This window comes from Tachyglossus aculeatus, chromosome X4 (assembly GCF_015852505.1).
Source record: "Tachyglossus aculeatus isolate mTacAcu1 chromosome X4, mTacAcu1.pri, whole genome shotgun sequence".
Taxonomy (NCBI): Eukaryota; Metazoa; Chordata; class Mammalia; order Monotremata; family Tachyglossidae; genus Tachyglossus; species Tachyglossus aculeatus.
In genome coordinates this window covers 16,449,614-16,470,941 of record NC_052098.1, presented here as the reverse complement: position 1 = coordinate 16,470,941, position 21,328 = coordinate 16,449,614, and the positions used below count along the sequence as shown (strand labels likewise).

General features: G+C 45.2%; 1 protein-coding gene and 1 long non-coding RNA gene across 3 annotated transcripts in view; one reads left to right on the top strand and one right to left on the bottom strand.

Moving 5' to 3' along the window:
* The window catches only part of VLDLR (very low density lipoprotein receptor), a 33,817-nt gene extending 14,631 nt beyond the window's left edge, over positions 1-19,186 (bottom strand). The window contains exons 1-4 of one of the 2 annotated variants that reach the window (XM_038769794.1): positions 19,089-19,186; positions 7,000-7,119; positions 3,092-3,214; positions 1,781-1,903 (exon numbers count right to left, since the gene is read on the bottom strand). In XM_038769794.1, coding sequence (XP_038625722.1) covers positions 1,781-1,903; positions 3,092-3,214; positions 7,000-7,119; positions 19,089-19,152 — 430 coding nt within the window. In that variant the 5' untranslated portion in view covers positions 19,153-19,186. The remainder of the gene's footprint in view (positions 1-1,780; positions 1,904-3,091; positions 3,215-6,999; positions 7,120-19,088) is intronic. The other variant, XM_038769793.1, reaches the window with a different exon arrangement.
* Positions 19,187-19,244: 58 nt separating this feature from the next.
* On the top strand, positions 19,245-20,724 carry LOC119948010. The gene is made up of 2 exons (XR_005456612.1): positions 19,245-19,447; positions 20,276-20,724. It is a non-coding gene; the product is annotated as an uncharacterized LOC119948010 (long non-coding RNA).
* Positions 20,725-21,328: the final 604 nt, after the last annotated feature.

The window sequence follows — 21,328 nt, the reverse complement described above, 5'->3', positions numbered from 1 at the left end:
ATCTCTCTGTGACTCCTCCCTGTAGAAGTCACTATTTGTTCCAAAGCCATACCATTTATTGATCTCAGCTCCTGAGTACCTTCCAGCCATTTAGTCATTCCTTTCTGCCAAAAGGGTGGAACCACGAATTGGCTACAACTAAAGGGATATAGAAAAGGAGGTACAGGGGAGAGCTTAAAAAAGAAAAAAATTAGTGGGTAAGATGACAAGAAAGGTTGCGGGCCAGGGGGAGTTGAGGGGAAAAGTTGGAGAAGGCAAAGAATGGGAGGTAAAAGGCGAGAGAAGAAGTTTAGCCTAGATAAGAAAATAACATAGGCAAGACTATGATCTTAAATCTGTATGTTTCAACCTTTTCATTTTGCGGCTGTTTGCTTAGGCTGCAGCAAGAGAGATTTGGATTCTATTATTCCAGTGAGTGTTAATATTAGAATGCAGTCACTCCTACAGTTTCAGTGGGAGGGGATGCAGAATCACTGGTGAGCTTGAGACTGATGGCTACCCCATCTGAAGCCAGGGTAGAGACTGAGGAAGAAAGGGTGGGAAGGGAGTAGTGATGCTTGAGGGCAAGTGGGAGCATACTGGATGATCTTGTAAAATTAAGGCCATATTACTAACCTTAATTTACAGGCCAGGAAGCAAGGAGAGACTCTGCAAGTCCCAAGAGAAACTCAATGTTAAGACTGGGATTATATCCTGATCTTAATTCACTGCCAATCCTAATAGTGACTAGCTCATGTAGGAGGAAACGATTTGCACAAAAAGAACATCCTCACGTGTATTTATGCAACTGTAAGACTCAGGGTGGGGAACATTGCATCTGAAGAGAGCAAAGTTCAGTTTAAAATAGAAACTAGGTAATAGTGTGGGTTTCTGGGTTGTCAGTGCAAAGTGAAGCATCACTGGATAGACAAGCTCCACTCTACAACAAATGTTAAAAAAAATAAGATCCGCAGTGCTAGCTGTTGATTTAAAACTTCTTGCATCCTTGGGCATGAAGGAGAAACACTTTTCATTTTTGGTTTGGAGTGCCTAAAACATGTTTGCCTGTTATGCATCAAAGGGCTTGACAGATTTGTTGTTAGAGCTGCACAATTTTATAAGGCCTCTAAAGTGAGTGTCTGCTTAAGGGTGGTAATGTTTATTTAGTGCCTCACCTTAAATACACAACATTGCACTACATTTTCAGGGGCTGGAGTGAGACAGAAGGGCCTAGATTAGTGAACAAAGAGTGCGTGTGTGTGCGCGTTGGGGGGTGGGGGGAGAGAAAGAGGCAGAGAAGAGAAGAAAGGTAAGACTGCTAACTTGACAGCACTCTTTTAGATGAAGCATTTCACTCTTCCCAGGAGGTACATAGCATATGGTGGTGTGTACTGAACAGGCTTTAAGGGAAGGGGAGTAGAGGCTACCACAAAGTTAGAAAACCTTTCATTGAAGGGCTGCCTGTCAAAATGACATTCATTAAAATGCAGATGTCAGAGTTATTGCCTACCTGTCTCAGGCACTGAGTTGGCTAGGATATGAAAAGCATCTAATCTGGTTGGATAAGCGGGAAAGTGGCTTAGAGATAAATTTGTCCCTCCCACCTTTGGAATTGGAGAGATGTCAATGCAAGCTGTCTACTTCTGAACAAAAGAGCATTCGCCCCACTATTTTAGTGATTTTTTTTCCTTCCTTTAAAGCCACCATTACTGTTTTACTGGTCCCAGCATTGCACCAATTACCCCTAGGAAGCTCTTGCTATAAGTAATTCACTTTTGTTTCCCCTTCCCCAACACCTTACCACAGTTTTCTTCATCTTCTTCACTGTCACAGTCACTCTCACCATCACACTTCCAGGACACAGGGATACACTGAGTGGAGCCAGCACCACAGCTAATTTCGTTAATTCGGCACGTTCTCATATCTGTTAAGGATACACGGACCCAGAAGATGTAAGACTCAGGGTGGGGACCATTACATCTGAAGAGAGCAAAGTTCATTTTAAAATAGGAACTACGTAGTAGTGTGGGTTTCTAGGTTGTTGCCAACTTGTAGTTCCCAAGTGCTTAGTACAGTGCTCTGCACATAGTAAGTGCTCAATAAATACGATTGAATGAATGAATGAACTGGAAAGACAGGCTCAACTCTAGAAGAAATGTTAGAAAAATAAGATCTGCAGTGCTAGCTGTTGATTTAAAGTTTCTTGCACCCTTGGGCATGAAGGAGAAACACTTTGGCTTCCAAATTAAAGCATATTCTAGAAATGTCTTCCAACTGCTTGTAAATCAAAGCATTAAATGGCCAGAGATGCAACTTGAAATATCAAGCACAGGTTTAAGAGCATTATCACTATGCTCTATGCATCTGGGGCACTTAAGTCAGAGCCACCACTGTACCACGTGCTCTGGGCTTTGCAGGGGCCTCCTTGAACCCCAGAGAAGCTTCCCCTACCTGCAGGAGCCAGAGATCGAGAGCTGTAGATGCAGAACTTTTGGACTGGCAGCTGGAAGGGTGTCAGAACCCTAAGGCATCTCATTCATCTTTTAGTAACTGTTTTAAGTGCTCCTACTTAAAACCGGTTCTAGAGATGGCCCTGTAAGGGGATGCTAGGTTTGGTAGTCCTCCTCTACAACCGGACAAGAGCAAGTAAGTCTTTGTAGCCAAGTGTCTAGTGCTAACCGAGGGGGCTTCAAGTCACTGGAGTAGCCTGTGGCACAAACATCAGCTGGTGCCACTCCACAAAATAGATGAGTTTACCACATTTTACGGGGACAGTGGTACTCTTGGCTCCCTTGTTGAGCAATTCAAAACAGGCACAGTTTTGAGACAGCAGGGTCTTAGAGAGATACGGCCAATTCCAGATACAACTGCACCAGCTAAGATATCACCTATCATATCAAACAGTTTGAGAAAGTGATTACTACACCTTTGTAAAAGTGATTCCTGGGTAGCAAAGAGATCTCAGGAAAATACAGAGTCCCTACTATAGCGTTTAAACATTACATCCCGCAACTCTGTGATGATATCCGTGTCCTACTCACGGTCTGTGAGCTAACGGTAAAATAAATCGGAGTCCAAATTTGAGTCCAGTTTGGATAGAGGAGTGACTTACGGCATTGTTCTGGGCTCTCGTCCGAACCGTCTTCACAATCTGGGTCCCCATCACACTGCCACCTGTTCGGTACACATTGACCATTGTTGCAGACAAAGTCAGACTCAGCGCAGGTCTTCTTCACTATAAAGGAAATTTAGGAGTAAAGTTAACTTAAAAAAAACCCCAAACAACAAAACAAGCCTCCAAAACAAGGTTCTGGCCTTAGTTGAAATTACTTCCCAAAAGTTTTGCAGGTGATTTCTATATGAAGCCTGAAAATATGGAGGGTTTGAAAGTGAGCCAGGTTAAGAAAAAAAAAAAAAAAGTTAACTTGCCTAGATGCCAAACCATTCAGAGGTAGTAAAGGCAATTGGAACTCTGATTTTAGGCTCTGGATCTGACTTCAAGGCCCAAAGCAGATGCAGCTCTGGAAAACAGTTGTCTTAGAGCAACTTGGATTCCTGCAATTGCTGGCTGAACTTACTTGTTTAAGACTTCGATTTATTGAAGTCTTTTCAATGCTTTTACAAGTCTGATTTAGTGAGCTGAATTACAGTTTCATTCCCATGGGAACAGAATTCTTCCTCTTGGGGTTCAGCTTTGAGATTACTCCCCAGGAACCTTTTGAAGCGTTAAGGGTACAATCTCTTTATTCTTTAAGTGACTTCAATGCATAGGGACCAAATTTTAATTTTGAGCACAGGAATTAAGGGGGTTAGGGAGAGGTAGGCTTCAAATGCTTAACAGGCTAGAAAGGCACCATTTTGTGTCCTTCAGCCTTGAAAGCTCTCCAGTCTGGTCAGAGATCTGGGAGCCTAGCTCTAAGATGTGTAGGGGGAAGCTATGATTTAGCAGCCAGAGTTATGTCTTTTAGACTGTGAGCCCACTGTTGGGTAGGGACTTTATATGTTGCCAATTTGTACTTCCCAAGTGCTTAGTACAGTGCTCTGCACATAGTAAGCACTCAATAAATACAATTGATGATGATGATGCTAAATGTTGGAGGAGGCAATAGGGACCTGTCAGTGGACCAGCAGTAGTCTGTCTGAGGAGTTTGGCAAATGAGTCACCCAGCTCACGAGGCAGGGAAAATTGGACCCACTACTGACCCACTGTAGAGAAGACTACTAACTTACTCTGGCCCATGATCGAAGGAGTAATAGATGATCAGATTGAGTGGTTTTAATAATCTTATCTCCCCCTGTTGGGTAGGGACCGTCTCTATACGTTGCCAACTTGTACTTCCCAAGCGCTTAGTCCAGTGCTCTGCACACAGTAAGCGATCAGTAAATACGATTGAATGAATCTCAGTTTCTAGATACTGAGCGACAACTCCTTTCTGGGATCAAGCAATAGCGTCACATGATGAGAAGAGCAGCAGGGTGTAGTGGGCAGAACACGGGCCGAAGAGTCAGAAGGTCACCGGTTCTAATTCCAGCTCTGCCACTTGTCTACTCTGTGACGCTGGGCAAGTCACTTCACCGGACCTCAGTTACCTCATCTGGAAAATGGGGATTGAGACCACGAGCCCCACGTGGGATAGGGACTGTATCCAACCCAATTTGCTTGTATTTGCCCCCGGTGTTTAGTACAGTGCCTGGCACATAGTAAGCACTTAATGCATACTACAGTTTTTATTATGGTGATAAGATTGTGAGGGGAGGAGAGCATCGCTCTCAATCCCCTTCTAGACTGTGAGCCTGTTGTTGGGTAGGGACCGTCTCTATATGTTGCTGACTTGTACTTCCCAAGCGCTTAGTACAGTGCTCTGCACACAGTAAATGCTCAATAAATATGATTGAATGAATGAACTGAATTTTAACTTTCCCTTCTCCCTCTACCCCCTCCCCAAGGATTTTATCTTAGTTGATAGACTAATACCCTAAAGCTATATTCCTTGATCCTATCACAGCAAGTGGTTGGAGACATCTTAAATGCTTAGTCTTGAGCTACTTGAATGCCACCCCACTGTGGTGAAACACTGGCATTTAGTAGAGCCCTCTTCACAAATAAATTTAACCAAGTCTGTGGAGTAAACCTCAGTCTAACATTCAAGTTTACAGCATTTAGTTCGGGATTAGCCAGCACATAACAATAATAATAAAAATAATTATGGCATTTGTTAAGCACTTACTATGTGCAAAGCACTGTTCGAAGCACTGGGGAGGATACAAGGTGATCAGGTCGTCCCCCGTGGGGCTCACAGTCTTAATCCCCATTTTACAGATGAGGTAACCGGCACAGAGAAGTTAAGTGACTTGCCCAAAGTCACACAGCTGACAGTTGGCAGAGCTGGGATTTGAACCCATGACCTCCGACTCCCAAGCCCATGCTCTTTCCATTGAGCCACGCTGCTTCACATGATTAGTCTTGGTAGAAATGGAATGCCAATAGAGTAATACTATATTTATAGTAGGCTAATGAAAGAGCTTATAATTCATAATAATAGAAAGAATCATTAGGTATTAATTTCTACCATAAAGGACTTTGCTACGCCAGGAAAAGCAGCAAGTGGCATACCGTGGTGGTTCTGGACTGTAGTTTGCCGAGTGGGAACTGGGGCTTGAAAGGAAAGCATTCTAATAACCTAGAACGCTTTTTCCACCATCTTCAACCTTTGGGTACTATACCACAATTTGGCAGAAGAAAATTGCATGGGTGATAGTGAGTCCTAGGTCATATCATATCAGAGAAGGAATGGACTTCATTGCAGTGATTTAAGCATTAGGGAACTCTAGGCTGGGAAATCTCCTGGTATGGGGATTGGAGATAGAGAACTGTCACTCTGGAATTCATTCAGTTGCATTTATTGAGCGCTTACTATGTGCAGAGCACTGTACTAAATGCTTCAAAGTACAATTCTGCAACAGAGAGAGACAGTGATTCCAAGCAGGTGATGAACTAGACTCAATTTGTCACTCCCCTTCAGGGACATAGAAAGGTATGTCCCTGGGTAGGTGAAATACTGGTGAGCACGGGACCAGCCATTTGAGGATGTGAAGGCAGATATATTCTTGCCATGTTTCAGTTCCTGCTAGAGTGGTAGGACACAAGCATCTACACAGTAAGTTTCTCCTTGCCCCGAAACTTTTTTGGATCCCTTCGATCAATTCCTTATAGAATGGTATTTGAGTGTCTACTATGGGCAGAGCACTGTACTGGGAATATAGACTAGAAGAGATACAGTCCTTGCCCCTGGGGAGTTTACGGTCTAAGAGTTGTGAGCATTTGAGACTAGATGGATATATAAAAGTGAAAAAGTAGGCAAATAAGGAGGTGTGTGAGCGCCAAAGGCGCTGATGGAGTGACACGACTAGGATGATGTGGGATTAGGTAGGAAACACCTTAGGGAGGTGGGAAGTGGCTTGGCAGCTTTCCCTTAAAGAAGGAGTAGAGAGCCAGTACAGTGCTCTGCACACAGCAGGAGCTCAATAAACTGCTGGTGTATTTTTAATATGAATCTTTCCCTTTTTCCCACCCCACCGGCGGGAGAGAGGGGGAGAGAGGGGGGAGAGAAGGGGAGAGAGGGGGGGAGAGAGGGGGGAGAGAGGGGGAGAGAGGGGGGAGAGAGGGGGGAGAGAGGGGGAGAGAGGGGGAGAGAGAGGGGGAGAGAGGGGGAGAGAGGGGGAGAGAGGGGGAGAGAGGGTTAGTTGTTCAGTGTTTGCCCCTGTTGCCATTTAGTCTGGAGGTCATTTGCCTCCACTGATCCCAGACCAATCTGTCCACAGCTACTTTCTCTAGAATGGTGGCCTCTCTGACTTGCTCAGGAAGGCACTGATAGCATCCCATCCCACGCACTTAATGAATTTACAGGAGCCATTAGTTTAAAAAAAACCAAACCAAAACAACCAGAGTCAGGCTTCAGCGAAGTACTTCCTGAAATTTAAGGTGGAAACGTTTCAGTGGAGATAGTCAAGGGTACTTACCACAAGAGCTTTCATCACTCCCATCAGAACAATCTTCGTCTCCATCACACTTCCATAACAGAGTAATACAGCGACCATTACTACACTGGAACTGAGAGACTTCACACTTTTCCCTTGCTCCTAGGGTGAGAAAGAGAAGCATAACACTGGATAGATTAGACAGCTGAATCAAGAAATCATGAGTGTACCCATGTATTAGTCTGATACATTTGAGTACGGCTTGGGTGGGGGATTTCATTTATCTAACGAGGGTCGACAAACTAAAGTCTTGACGATTTCACTAATGGAGTTCATATAAAAAAAAATCAAGATCATTTTAGCAAGATCCCTCATGTAGTATGTAAGTTTAGAGCTAAACACTTATCTGACTTAAGGTGGCCTTCTTTAAATGGAATTTAGATATATACCTAGGCTCCAAGTTGGACTAATGCCGCATATCTTTCCCACCCACCCCCTCCACCTCTGCATTAGGTGTCCAAACCTCAAGACGGACAGCAGTTTGGCTGATACCACTTGCTGCAGTTTTGTAAAGTTAATGGGCAAGAGAAGCCAAGTTACAGGTGCATAAAGCAATCATAACTGGTTACCAAGCTTGAGAGACCTGAAAAACTGAGCCTAATTTAAACATTGGTGATGAGTTGCCTAATAGCTGATGGGGCTTGAAGTGGCCGCAGTTCACAAGATCAGAGAGGTGATATGCACTGAAGCCGAAGTTATTTTATAGCAACCAATTATGCAAATTCAGGTTGCACTGAGCCACCCCCAAGAAGTCTTTAACTGCTCCTTGTGGGCTGCAAAAGTGTCTACCAATCTTTAACAGTTGCATGCATATTTTACGGGTCTTTAGGCTACAGATTGGGAGTAGAGGGGAGGGTGGGAGAGGAAAAGAAGGGCAGGAGAGAAGCACTGTTGAGACCCAATCTTAGGAGACCACTGCCACCTCCTCCTTCCCTAGGAGGTCTCCCAGGTTGGATCATGGGCTTGATACACTTGAGGGAGGAGATTGGGGTTTATGGAACAGATCTGATCTGATATTCACGGTATTTGGTATGTGCTTACTGTGGGCCAACTACTGTACTAAGAGCTAGGGTACATACAATATAGGCATTTTGGACCCAGGCCCTATCCCACAGAAAGTGACGCACAGGCTAAGGGGGCGGGAGAACAGGTCCCTACCCTGTTTTACATATGAGGAAACCAAGGCACTGAGTAACTTACCCAAGGTCATCCAGCTGGCAAGTGGCAGAGCCAGGATTAAAACCCAAGTCCTCTGGCCGGTGTTCTTCCCACTACTATGTGGCTAGATTTTCCAGGAGTGCTTCCAAGTTATGCATTTTAAACAAGAACTGAAAAAAAGTACTAGTATCTGCAGCTATGGTACATATTTAAGTACCAAAATGCACTAGTGAGAGGCATACACACTCTAGCACTGAATGTACATTATAAATATCAGCTACTCAGCAGGTGCAAAGTGCTTTGTCAGCTTCAGGTGCAATTCCTAGGCCTTGGAAGACAAATTTGCACTGAACCACGAAATCCACTCTGTTACAGAATGAAGAAAGTTTCTATCTTTATATGCCTAGAGTGCTTCAAGTAGGTATTTCTTTCATCTCTAAGACTGTGAGCCCGCTGTTGGGTAGGGACTGTCTCTATATGTTACCAACTGGTACTTCCCAAGCGCTTAGTACAGTGCTCTGCACACAGTAAGCACTCAATACGATTGAATCAGAATTTAATAGCTTCCCCTTCAAGTAGGTATTCCTTTCGTCTCTAAGAATTAGAATTTAATATCTTCCTCCACATTACTTAGCCATCTCTAGTACTTGTATGAGCTCGAAATTATGCACTCAATCATTTGTTTTGATTACCATTTCAAACTTTTGCCTGTCTTCCTCCCCCCCAATTAGCATGCAAGTGCTTAGTACAGTGCTCTGCACCCACTAATTACCCCATACCCTTGATTGCTGGAAGAGAGGAAATGTGTCACTTGTTCTGTTCTTTGAGTGCAATTGGACTCTGTGTGCTCATTAAATGCTATTACTACCACTACAACACTGGGTCAGAGATGTCACTGATAAGGTGGCATTTTATTTGGAAGAGTGCCAGCTGAGAGCCAGGATCATTAATTAAGAGGGCTTTCCTTGAAATCCAGATGTAAATATAATCTGGGTACTCCGACACTCAACTGGGAGAGTAGATACTCTAGAATGGAGATTTCTCTTTCCAGTGCCATACCTTTTTCACATAGGTGTCTGCACTAACCCCTAGAGAAGCCTTTCCTAGGCTCTTATTCCCCTCCCTTCTCTCTCTAGTCCTTCACCGACTGACTTAGGTATATATATATATATATATATATATATATATATATATATATATATATCCTAGCACTTGATTGCCTCCCCTTATCTGTTATTTTAACGCCCATCTCCCCCAAGCTCCCTGAAGAAACCAAGTGTCTACCAAATCTATTGTTCTCTCCCAAGGGCTGTGCTCTGCACCCAGAAAGCGCTCAGCTACTAATGATGGATTTGAGGTTAATTATGGTAAAATATTGAGTTCTTCAAGGTACTAGATATCACAATATAACAGTTGAAAACAGACACAGGGTGTAGTCTGGCTTGGCTTCACCTACTTCACTACTCTGACATCCCGGCTCTGCCGCTTGTCAGCTGTGTGACTTTGGGCAAGTCACTTCACTTCTCTGTGCCTCAGTTCCCTCATCTGTAAAATGAGGATTAAGACTGTGAGCCCCCGTGGGACAACCTGATCACCTTGTAACCTCCCCAGTGCTTAGAACAGTGCTTTGCACATAGTAAGCGCTTAACAAACATCAGCATTTTTATTACTCCTAGAGAGGTAGGGCTTGTGTTCATCATGAGACAAATCGGGTATTCTCTTCCAGGAAATGTAATAAGGCAGTGAAAGGAAATAGGGAAAACCCTGAGTGTCAGGAATGTCTGGCCATCTTAGTTTACCTAAAGTTTGAAGTTGTAGTGTCAGCTGTTTAATTGCCAAGTACCACAAACTGGGAAGAGTGCTGCATCTATAGTTAGGCTCATTCTCTGGAAGCTCTCTGCTTCACTACCCAAACAGGTAAAGTGATTTCTACACCTGATCATTTAGCTCAACATTAGCATCTTAATTTTGAGTGCCCCACTCTCACTTCACTGCAATTTGTCCTTGACAAGTATCGCATTTTTAGTTACAGGACTTTAGAGAGCTCCCAAATAGTGTTTCTGGGAGACCGGAGGCATTGTTCCCATAAGCGGCACACCTGTAAGGCTGCCATTATCGATGGTATTTGAGCGCTTGCTGCGTGCAGATCGCCATACTAAGCACTTGGGAGAATCCAATACGGCAGAGTTGGTAGACATTTCCTGCCCACACTGAGTTTACAGTCTACAGGACGAGTTGTCAGACTTAAGCCAGGCTCTGATGATTCTGTTTTCCCCAGAGCCGCTCCTCACTTAAATTGGAGATTGGTCCTTGGACAGAGAAATCAGGTTATTTCAAACCTAGACAGGGCTTTGGCACCTATCACCACAACATAAGAATCCTGGTTTCCTCATCTTAACTCACTGCACACTCATACTTGGTCATCACGTATGGTGCAACAGCCTGTAGAGGAAGCTGAGAATACCTGTGGTAGATGTGGCTAATTATGGGGACTAGGTCTTGCTTCCACAAGATGCCTAACATACCTTTAAGTTTAGAGGAATGTTAATCTTATTATTGCATATTACCCAATAATGATCATAGTAGATTACTGCTTCCACAGCTGAAGTGGTGAGGCTGAATAGTAATAATAATGGCATTTATTAAGCTCTTACATGTACAAAGCACTGTTCTAAGCGTTGGGGAGGTTACAAGGCCATCAGGTTGTCCCACGTAGGGCTCACAGTCTTCATCCCCATTTTACAGAAGAGGGAACTGAGGCACAGAAATGAAGCGACTTGCCCAAAGTCACACAGCTGACAACCGGCAGAGCCGGGATTCAAACCCACAACCTCTGACTCCAGAGCCCATGCTCTTTCCACTGAGCCACGCTGCTTCTTAATTAAGGTTTCAAGGGGACTGAGTTTGGCGGGCAGTGGGGTGAAGAGAGAAAGCGGCAAAGAACAGAGGTAAGAAATCCTGAAGCCATGCAGGTTGGTTCCCTAGGATACTCTGACTACTTATACTTGGAGCGAATCCCATAATGAGCGGCTTTTAAAATGCTCCATTTTCATAGCACTGTGGACAACCTCCCTCCCCAGACTCTTAAAAGTGTGATGCCGCTCACTGAAGAATATGCATTATGGCAAGCACTATAGTGAAATTGGAAAAAAAAAAAATCAAAACTGTAGAACTGAAGAGATTAAATTATGCTTTCAGCAATTAGCTTGGAACTGGATACAGGTGAATTTGGCTGAAGTTGCAGTCCATTTCACAACTGCCAGTGTTTCACTGAGTTGTTCACTTATAAAAAGATTTCGGATTATGCCAGAAAGTTTAAGAGCTATTATCCTTCATATTATGCCTAACTAGTACAGCTTTTAGAATTTGCTGTCAGGTTCAGGACAGCTGCTGCATTGCATGTAAGCAAGAGGTCACACTTTAAAGGCAAAGATGACACAGTGACCTAGTATAGAAAACTTTACGCTCCCTTATCTGCTTCCTGATTAGTTTATACTCTAAGGCAGTGGAGACATCTCAGCAGGTTTGTTTTGGCTCTTGCATCAAACAAGGACACTTTCTCTTTAGTCTTGTAGGTTCTACAACTTGCTAGGCGCCCAGCTTTCCGCATAGATGAAATGGAGATTAGGATGCTCGCTTGAACCCAGAAAACAGCATTCAAGAGTACCGGAGAAGACTATGAGATAGCGGAGCGGATCAGAACATAGCAAGAGTCGACCGATTACATCGGTTTGCATTCAATGTTTTGGTAGAGGGACTGAGCCACCATCACGCAAGTAGGGATGGACGGCAATGGAAGTATAGCACTCAGAGTCCAGGATAGAGACTTGCAATAAACATCTAGATCATATCTTCTCTGAAGTGGAAGCCAACTACCTTTTTTACTTGCGGAACTTTCCTTCCCATTTTTAAAGAACTGGCAGTCTTCTGTACCACACACTGGTTACTCTAGGCAGTGATAACACTGCACAACAGGTAGGAAGGAAGGGTAAACACTAAAGCTCTCATGAGTTCCTATCATATGCAGCACTTGGTAAACAGAGTCTTAAAATGTCCTCTTACTTCCCCTTCCTCCTCCCCTCTTTTCCATCCTACTCCTGCTCCCTGTTGCCTTATTTCCCCTCACAAATCTGGAGATTTCAAAAGACAAAAAAATACTGGCAATTAAGTACTGTGTTTTCTTCCATAAGCAAGTGCCTACAGGTTAAAAGCCTTCTTGAAGCGCTATGGCTAATATCAACCAGAACTAGGTATTTCCTGCATTAAGCAATTAAGCCCTTAACCTCATCTCATTCAACCCACATATTCAGTCTGTCAGTTCTACCGTGACATCTCTAAAATCCACCCTTTCCTCTCCCAACTACTGCAGTAATCCAAGCACTTAGAGGTTGTCTTGACTACTGCGACCTCATGACTGCCCTCCCTGCCTCACCCCACTCTTCTCTCTGCTGCCAGAATGCTTCCTCAGAAAAGTGACCAGGCCCATGTTTCCCACTCCTCAAGAACCTCTGGTGGTTGCCTATCTCCACAAATTCCTTATAATATTCTATTTCATTGTACTCTCCCAAGCACTTGGTACAGTGCTCTGCACACTGTAAATACTCAATCAGCTGTCCCTCTCACCTGTCCTCACTGATTTCCTACTACAAAGCAGCCTTTACACATCACTCTAACACCAAACTACCCACTGAACCTTGATTAGCCACCAAATCCTTGCCCATACCCTCCCTATGGCCTGGAACTCCCTTCCCCTTCAAAAGACAGATCACCACTCTCACCATCTTCAAAACCTTACAAAAAATGAAACCAAACAAACAAAAAAAAAAAACCCCATCTCCAAGAGGCCTTCTCAGACAAAGTCCTCATTTCTCCCTCCTCTTAAAATACAAAAACAATCATATTTGAGCATTTACTCTATGCAGAGCACTGCATTAAGTGCTTGGGAGAGTATGATATAAACACTTGTTAGACACGATCCCCACCCACAACAAGCTTACATTCTAGAGGGGCACACAGACATAAATATATATATGTGTGTGTTACAGATACACACGTAAGTGCTGTGGGGTGTGGTGAATAAAGGGAGCAAAGGGTGACAGAAAGGAGTGGGGAAAAAAGGAAATGAGAGCTTAGAGGAGGCCTCTTGGAGATGTGCCTTCAATAATGGTTGGGGGGTGGTTGGTGGGGGGGAGAAGAGTAGTTGTCTGTTGGATATGAAGAGGGAGGGTAGAAACAAGCTAATTGGGTTGGATACAGTCCATGTCCCACACAGGGGTCTCTCAGTCTGAATTCACATTTTACAGATGAGACCTGAAGCACAGAGAAGTTAAGCAACTTGCCCAAGGTCACACAGCAGAAAAGTGATGGAGTTAGAAATAGACCCCAGGAACTCTGACTCCCAAGCTCGTGCTCTTTCCACTAGACCATACTGCTTCTCTCTTCTGTGTCACCCTTGTATTTGTACCCTTTAAACACTTGTGAACATATCTAATTTGTTTTAATGTCTGTCTCCTCCCCTAGAAGGAAGGCTCCTTCCGTTGCATTGTACTCTCCCTAGCATTTAGTACAGTGCTTTGTACCCAGTAAGTACTCAAATACCATTAAGGACTTGAATATTCTTTTCAGGACTAGTGGTGCTGCTTAAAGCAATTCAGGTAGGGTACTGAAGTTTAGTACCCATTAACCCTTTAACAAGTATAGCTTAAGAAATTCAAATATAGGGGTGCCAATGAATTTCAGAATGACCAGAAAATGTTTTGATAAAAGGCTTTCCTCTGGAGCAAAATCTCTGTCTGTAGAAGGCACCATGGTAAGCATGGCCACTACTTCATATTTAATACTTACCTTCCACAAAGCTTTTTCCTTTTCTCAGGAAAGAAGTTGGGTTTTGAAATGCATTGGCCTTGCACCCTGTTATTTATCAATCCAGTTTGAAGGACTTGATACTCAAATGCTGTTCAGTATTTGTGCAAGCCCGACTTACACAATCAATCAATGGTATTTGAGCACTTACTGGGTGCAGAGCACTGATCAAACTAATTGGGGTTTATGCCAGAGACAGCTTGGGACCACATACAGCACTTTCAAGCTTTCTGAGGTGAGGGATCGTGTCCACCTACCCTATTACACTGTCCCAAGCATTTAGTGCGGTAATCTATAAATACCACTGTGACTTGATCCAGAACTCTTTGATAGGGCGTGGAGGCCGACAAGATCAGTAAGTCTGAATTTAGAAGTGGGCAGGCAGTTTACAGCGTCAGAATGGGCAGGGCTGTCAATCTATAGGGGTGACAAGCTAGTGAGCCAGGTTAGTTGTAGGGTCTAAAAAGTAATTCTTTGGACTGCTTGGTGGATTTCTTCTGCAGTAATGTAATCGGTTCTACTGCTGTAGCAATTAAGTTGCTAAGATGAGCTCTAGTTAAGGGACTGAAGAACATTTGGACAGTTGACTATTTAAGCTTTCTGGAAAGCCAAGTATGAGGGTCTCAGAAGGACCTATTTTTTTGTTTGTTTTTAAGCCATTCAATCTTTTCTCATTTAGAACTACTGATTTACAAAAACAAAGCAAAACACCACACAAAACACTACTGACCGGTATGACCCAAGTGTAGTTAAACTACATAGAGAAGCAGCGTGGCTCAGTGGAAAGAGCCCGGGCTTTGGAGTCAGAGGTCATGGGTTCAAATTCCAGCTCCGCCACTTGTCAGCTGTGTGACTTTGGGCAAGTCACTTAACTTCTCTGGGCCTCAGTTACATCATCTGTAAAATGGGGATTAAGACTGTGAGCGACCCATGGGACAACCTGATCACCTTGTAGCCTCCCCAGTGCTTAGCACAAAGTAAGTGCTTAATAAATGCCATTATTATTATTATTACCTACCCCAGACTACAGCCACCAGTATCAGTCGATGCCAGCACACCACGGTTGGTATCTGATTGCTTACTTTGTGCAGAGCCCTGTGAGATGCAGTTGACAGTCATGATCCCTGCCCTGAAGGAGTTCACAATTTAGTCAGGAAAACATTCAGATTACAGGTAAGGGAAGCAACAGAATATAAGTGCTGGGTGGCTGGGGTGAGTAAATAACTGCTTAAGGGGTGAGATTGCATAGGTGATGCAGAAGGGAGGGAAGATGAGCGGTTAGTCAAAGAAGGCTTCTTGAAGACAAGATATAAGTGGGGCTTTGAAGATGGGAAGAGTGGTGGTTGTCATATGAAGGGGGAAGGAGGGAGGATGTGAGCAAAGGGTTACTGGCAAGAGAGATGAGACAGAAGCACAATAAGTAGGTTTGTGTTAGGTTGAAGGGTGGACTGGATTGCTGTGCAAGAAGAGTGAGGTTAGGAAGGGTAAAGCATCGGGCAATATCGATCATGTCTCCAGGTTAGTGAGTCCCTCCCTGTCTCCTCCCCACCTGGGTGGAGATTAAACAGCGTATCTTGAAAGCCTTATCCACAATTGGCCAGGTTTGAGACATAGGACAGTCCCCTAAACAGGGAAGCAACAAAGGTGAATTGGGGACAGAAGTTCATTTACAAAGGATTGGTGCATTGTATGTTCCACATGAATTGACATGCAATAGACAATCCAATGCAACACTGCAAGATGCTGAAGCAGGTGAACTTGTGGTCTCTCCATCACTAGCTAAAATTTGGCAGTTAGTGAGTCTTGTACCAGTGTAAGTGGATCAATTTATAAAATTGAGGATTGGATAGAATTCAGACGTATTCATGAGGGAGCCTGCCAGAAGATCATTAACAGAAAAGGGGGCTCATTGACTCCAGCTGGGTTACTTTCTCACTAAAGTTGAAAGATAACCACCAGTTAGCAGAAAGCTTTGGCTTCTGTGGCAGCCTCAGATTGCAGCTCCTAATCAATCGAGTTTATCAAGTGTATACCTTAGGCAGGGCACCATACTAAGCTCTTGGGAGTTTCATGTGACGCTCTGAATTACTTTAAGATTTCCTGTCTTGGTGATGTTTAACATAGCATGAAGCACACAAGTAGGTTCTGTAACATTTCTTAAATCTAGTCTATGGGGTGCGGGGGAGAAGACCTCACAACAGAGCTAATATTCCCGGAAGATAGTTATAGCCAATGTATTGAACATTGGAGAGTTGGAATTATTTGCTACAAATCCCTTCACCCCAAATTAAAAGACACAGTACTTGCTTATGATAGGCATGGCCCACAAAGCTATAATTTGAATGTGACTTGAATAAAGTCTATAAAGTGACACTTAGGAGCAGTTTGGCACTTCTCAGCTTCGCCAGCCTCAGAGACATCTTTACGGATTTTCAGAAAAAGGTTAAAAAAAAAAAAAACCCTCATTTGAAGTAGTGTTGCTTCCACGTATAGGGAAGATTGGTTCCATGAAGTTATGGAAGCTATGAGTAGTAATTCCAGATGTTAACTCCAACTGTTTCCTTTTCAGAGGCTCCATCAACTTGGCATTCAGGTGTTCCAATAAGCAGTTTGGCTTTTTAAGACAAGCCTAATATGCTAGGAATTTGTAGAAAAGTGCCTTCGTAAGAGTCAGCGCCCGCAAGCACTCTCGGTTTACTGGGTTCGTAGTAGTTGAGCGTATCTACCCATAGAGTGGTGTTACTCCAAGTTAGCTATCCTGTTAGACTGAAAGAGCAGTATCTCACATAGATTAGTGTTATTCAAACCAGTTTCAACATTAGCTAAAAACTTCCACAGAAGTTCCTCAAAACAGCCCTGAGGAGTATTATCAAAAAGTGGCTTTGATTTACTGAGTGCACGCTTTAGCAGCCAGATTGGGGGGGGGGAAAAAGAGTTTGAAAGGAGAATGAGAAGAGAAGAGGCCAAGGAGGCTTTCATAACACCAGAATGTGAATCCTGAGAACTTGACTGCATTCTTCATATCCAAGGAGAGCAGTTCCAGGTGCCACTACTGTCTTGTCCCTTGGTGAAGAAACACTAGCTTAGCTGACCTAAATTATTTTAAAGGTTTCTGAAAGGATATAGGATCACTAGCTTAGCTGACCTAAACTATTTTAAAGGTTTCTGAAAGGATACAGGATCACTAGCTTAGCTGACCTAAACTATTTTAAAGGTTTCTGAAAGGATACAGGATCACTAACTTAGCTGACCCAAACTATTTTAGTTTCCTGAAAGGATATAGGATCACTAGCTTAGCTGACCTAAACTATTTTAAAGGTTTCTGAAAGGATATGGGATCACTAGCTTAGCTGACCTAAACTATTTTAAAGGTTTCTGAAAGGATATAGGATCATTAGCTTAGCTGACCTAAACTATTTTAAAGGTTTCTGAAAGGATATAGGATCATTAGCTTAGCTGACCTAAACTATTTTAAAGGTTTCTGAAAGGATATAGGATCACTAGCTTAGCTGACCTAAACTATTTTAAGGGTTTCTGAAAGAATATAGGATCACCACAGTTTCCACTGTGGGCAGGGATGGTCTATTGCTGAAATGTACTTTCCAAGCGCTTAGTACAGTGCTCTGCACACAGTAAGCTCTCAGTAAATATGACTGAATGACTGTGATCCCATCTGCAGACAGAGAAGACTCAAAGGCATCGATTCCCTCGCAGCACTGAGGCCAAGAAACCCCGCTGGTCTCCATAACCATCAGGCCCTCTGCCCATTTGGCTAGTCCATCACCACTGATTTAGGAGCTGCCCAAAACACAGTCAGCTGAGTGACCACTTAAAGGCGGGGCCACAGATGGGGCTTGGTACCATGGCACAGAAGTGTCACTACTGGTGGAACTGAGTCTTGACAGAGTTACTTGCGTTTATTCCCTTCCTACTGGTGGAACGGAGTCTTGACACAGGTACTTGTGCCTATTCCCTTCCCACTGGTGGAACTGAGTCTTGACACAGGTACTTGTGCCTATTCCCTTCCCACTGGTGGAACGGAGTCTTGACACAGGTACTTGTGCCTATTCCCTTCCCACTGGTGGAACTGAGTCTTGACACAGGTACTTGTGCCTATTCCCTTCCCACTGGTGGAACTGAGTCTTGACACAGGTACTTGTGCCTATTCCCTTCCCACTGGTGGAACTGGGTCTTGACACAGGTACTTGTGCGTATTCCCTTCCCACTGGTGGAACTGAGTCTTGACACAGGTACTTGTGCATATTCCCTTCCCACTGGTGGAACTGAGTCTTGACACAGGTACTTGCGTGTATTCCCTTCCGAGATCTACAGAGAGGAGAGGGGTGACTCCACCAGTCTGTGATAGTATCCATTTCGCACGTGACTAGAAGCAGGCAGCTTGGCTGGCGTGCAGAGCTACACACGAGTAATGGAAGCAACATGCCCAGCCAAGGCAATTCTCCCTGCCCCTCCCCGCCTGGACAATGAGGGTGCGTTAGCCTCCCATCTATTCTGCAGTTCTTGAGGGGGGAAGAAGCCAGATCTTTCAACTGGCACATTTCACCGGCCTGGTGGTTGCCGCTCAACCGGTCGAGCCCTAGGTGTGAAAAGCTCCAGCCAGAGGGACTTCGGGGGAGGTCGGACACAGGGCCTTCCAAATAGCTGGGAATATTCTCGTTCGGGGGGAAGAAGTTGGGAAGACGTTCGCCCTTGGCAATCCTCCGGGATCCAATCGCACCTCCCACAGGATTTGCAAGGGGAAAGGGAGATGGAGAAGAGACTAGTTTATCGTGCTCCCCTCCTAGCCAAGCTGCTCCTCTAGCCCCCGCCCGCCTTGGCTAACCTGCTGGGCAACAGGGAGACCATTATCGCTTCAGCTGGGACGAAGGAGAGGGAGGATTCAGGTGGGGAGGGTCGTTGAGGACCACGCAATCCCCGCTGTCTCCTCCTCCTCCCTTCCCCTCGGTGCTGACAGGCGGCAGGGGGGGAGGAAAAAAAAAAAAAAGGACGAGAAGCCCCACGCGTGGCCACCAAATAGCCTTCCCACTTACCGTGGACAACCAGGCAGTAGAAAGCCACCAGCAACCGGAGTCCCCCCAGCGAGGACGAGCCCATAGCGCCGGAGCCGCCGTTCCCTCCACGCCACTTAGCAGCTTTTTCGGAAAAAAAAGGGGGCGGAGAGAGAGGGGAGGAGGAGGAGAAAGCCCGGCTTTTTTTAACCACCCACTTGCACAACCCCTCCCCCCGGCCCCGCTGCAGCTGGGTGCAAGCAGGGGCTGCAAATAATGCGGGCGATGCAGAGGACGGGAGGGAGGGAGGGGAAAGAACAGAAGCCGAGAGTGGAGTAGCGGCCTAGAAAGGGGGAGGAGAAAAAAGAAAAAGGGAGGAGAAGCCGGCAGCTTGGAGGAAGGTAAGGGGCCTGCAAAAGGCTCCCCCCCTCACCCACCGGCCTCTTCTTCTTATACGCGCCGGTCCGCGTTGCGGGGGGTTGCGGTGGAGGCCGGGGCTGGGCCCGGAGGCCCCTCGGGAATCGCCGGTTGGCTCGCGTCTTCCTAATCCCCCCCCTCCCTAATTTCCTGATCCAGGGAACCTGCGCCTAATTCCCGGCGCTTCCCAGCCGGTGATGCCCGCTTTTGACCCGCCGCTTCCAGGGGTCAGCAGGCATTCCCCAGCTGCCGGCCTCTCCCCTCCCGCAGAGGGCCCCGAGGACGATAGGTCGCTCATAATAATAATACTGATAATAATAATGGCATTTATTAAGCGCTTACTAGGTGCAAAGCTCATCCTCACTCTCCTCTTCCCCCGGGATGGGGGGAGAAGAAGGGGAGAAGACCCCCTTGGGGAGGAAGGTGCCTGCCAAAGTTGGAGCTTTGAAAGACCGGTGGACTAAAAATAAAGTTTCTTCGGCTGCTTATGTGTGCGCACATGTGGTTTTTCTTCCCTGGAAGAGAAAATGACTGGGATAACCCAGGCTGCTAGAGAGGAGGGAAATAGCTGGGTCTGCTTTCCCTCAGCAAGGATTAGACTGAATTGCTAATTGCGCTAAATGATAGTCGGAGGTCTTATAATTAAAAGCTTAACCTTTTATTGAGAAGGGGGAACGGAGAGTTTGATTCTTCTCGATATGCTTTGTACTATTCGATTCAAGGACTTTGGGGAGTGAAAAGGGAGGCGTTCTAGAAAACAAATCTGGCGTTGCTCGGGATGCCCGTTTAAGCTTGTAATTTGCTTTTTTTAGGCTTCTCCTTCACGTCGAGCTGTTGTTGTCCCATCTCGTACTGTAGCCCAAACTACTAACCTGGGAGCTGGGGGCTCGACAAGAAACGAAAACCCCGGTGGAAGGAAGCCTTTACTTTCTCAGCCGATGTCGATCGTCCCCTGCTTTGTGAGCCGAACTGAAAACTGTTTTTTCTTATAGGTTATTCGACCCGGATTGCCGATTCTATTTCTGACCTTTGGAACGAGCGGTATTGGAACTCTACAGTTACTATAACCAGTGTACCTGTGTTGTTTGCAATGTTGGTTCTTTTCTTGCGTCACCTCAAGGTGTGCCACATAATATGATGTCTTGTTAGACATTGCTGGTCTGTGCGTGGGGAATCCAGGACTGGACTTTTCTTCCCCTGTGAACTGACGGTTTACAATTTGCGCCTGTTTGAAATAAAGGGGTTTGATTTTGTTCACCAACAGACCTCGACCGCTCTATGCCATTTTGCCTCCCGCGGAAACACCGCTGGGGTTGGTCAGTCGGTTGTATTTATCGAGAGCTTACCATGGGCAGAACGCTGTACGAAGTGCTTGGGAGGGTACATTATGACAGTGTGGGTAGACGCGTTCCCTGCCCGCAAGGGGCCTGCGGCCTAGAGCGGGAGACGTCAAATAAACCCCAGGTAGGGGAAATAGAGTATAAGGGTCTGTAACTAAGGTCTGGGAGTGGGGTGAACATCATAGTAAGCGCTTAACAAATGCCATCATAAAAGTGCTTAAGGGGTACGGTCCCAAGCGTATAAGTGATGCTGCTTAGTTGGGAAAGGCCTCTTGGAGGAGATGTGATTTTAGGAGGGTGTTGAAGATGGAGAGAGTGGTGCCTTGACAGATATGTTGCCGACCTGTACTTCCCAAGCGCTTAGTCCAGTGCTCTGCACACAGTAAGCGCTCAATAAATACGATTGAATGAATGAATATGAAGGGGGAGGAAGTTCCAGGCCAGAGGAAGACATGGGGAAGGGGTGGGCAGCGAGACGGCCTTGTGGTCCTGCCCCGTTATAATGGTTCATTCATTCAATCGTAT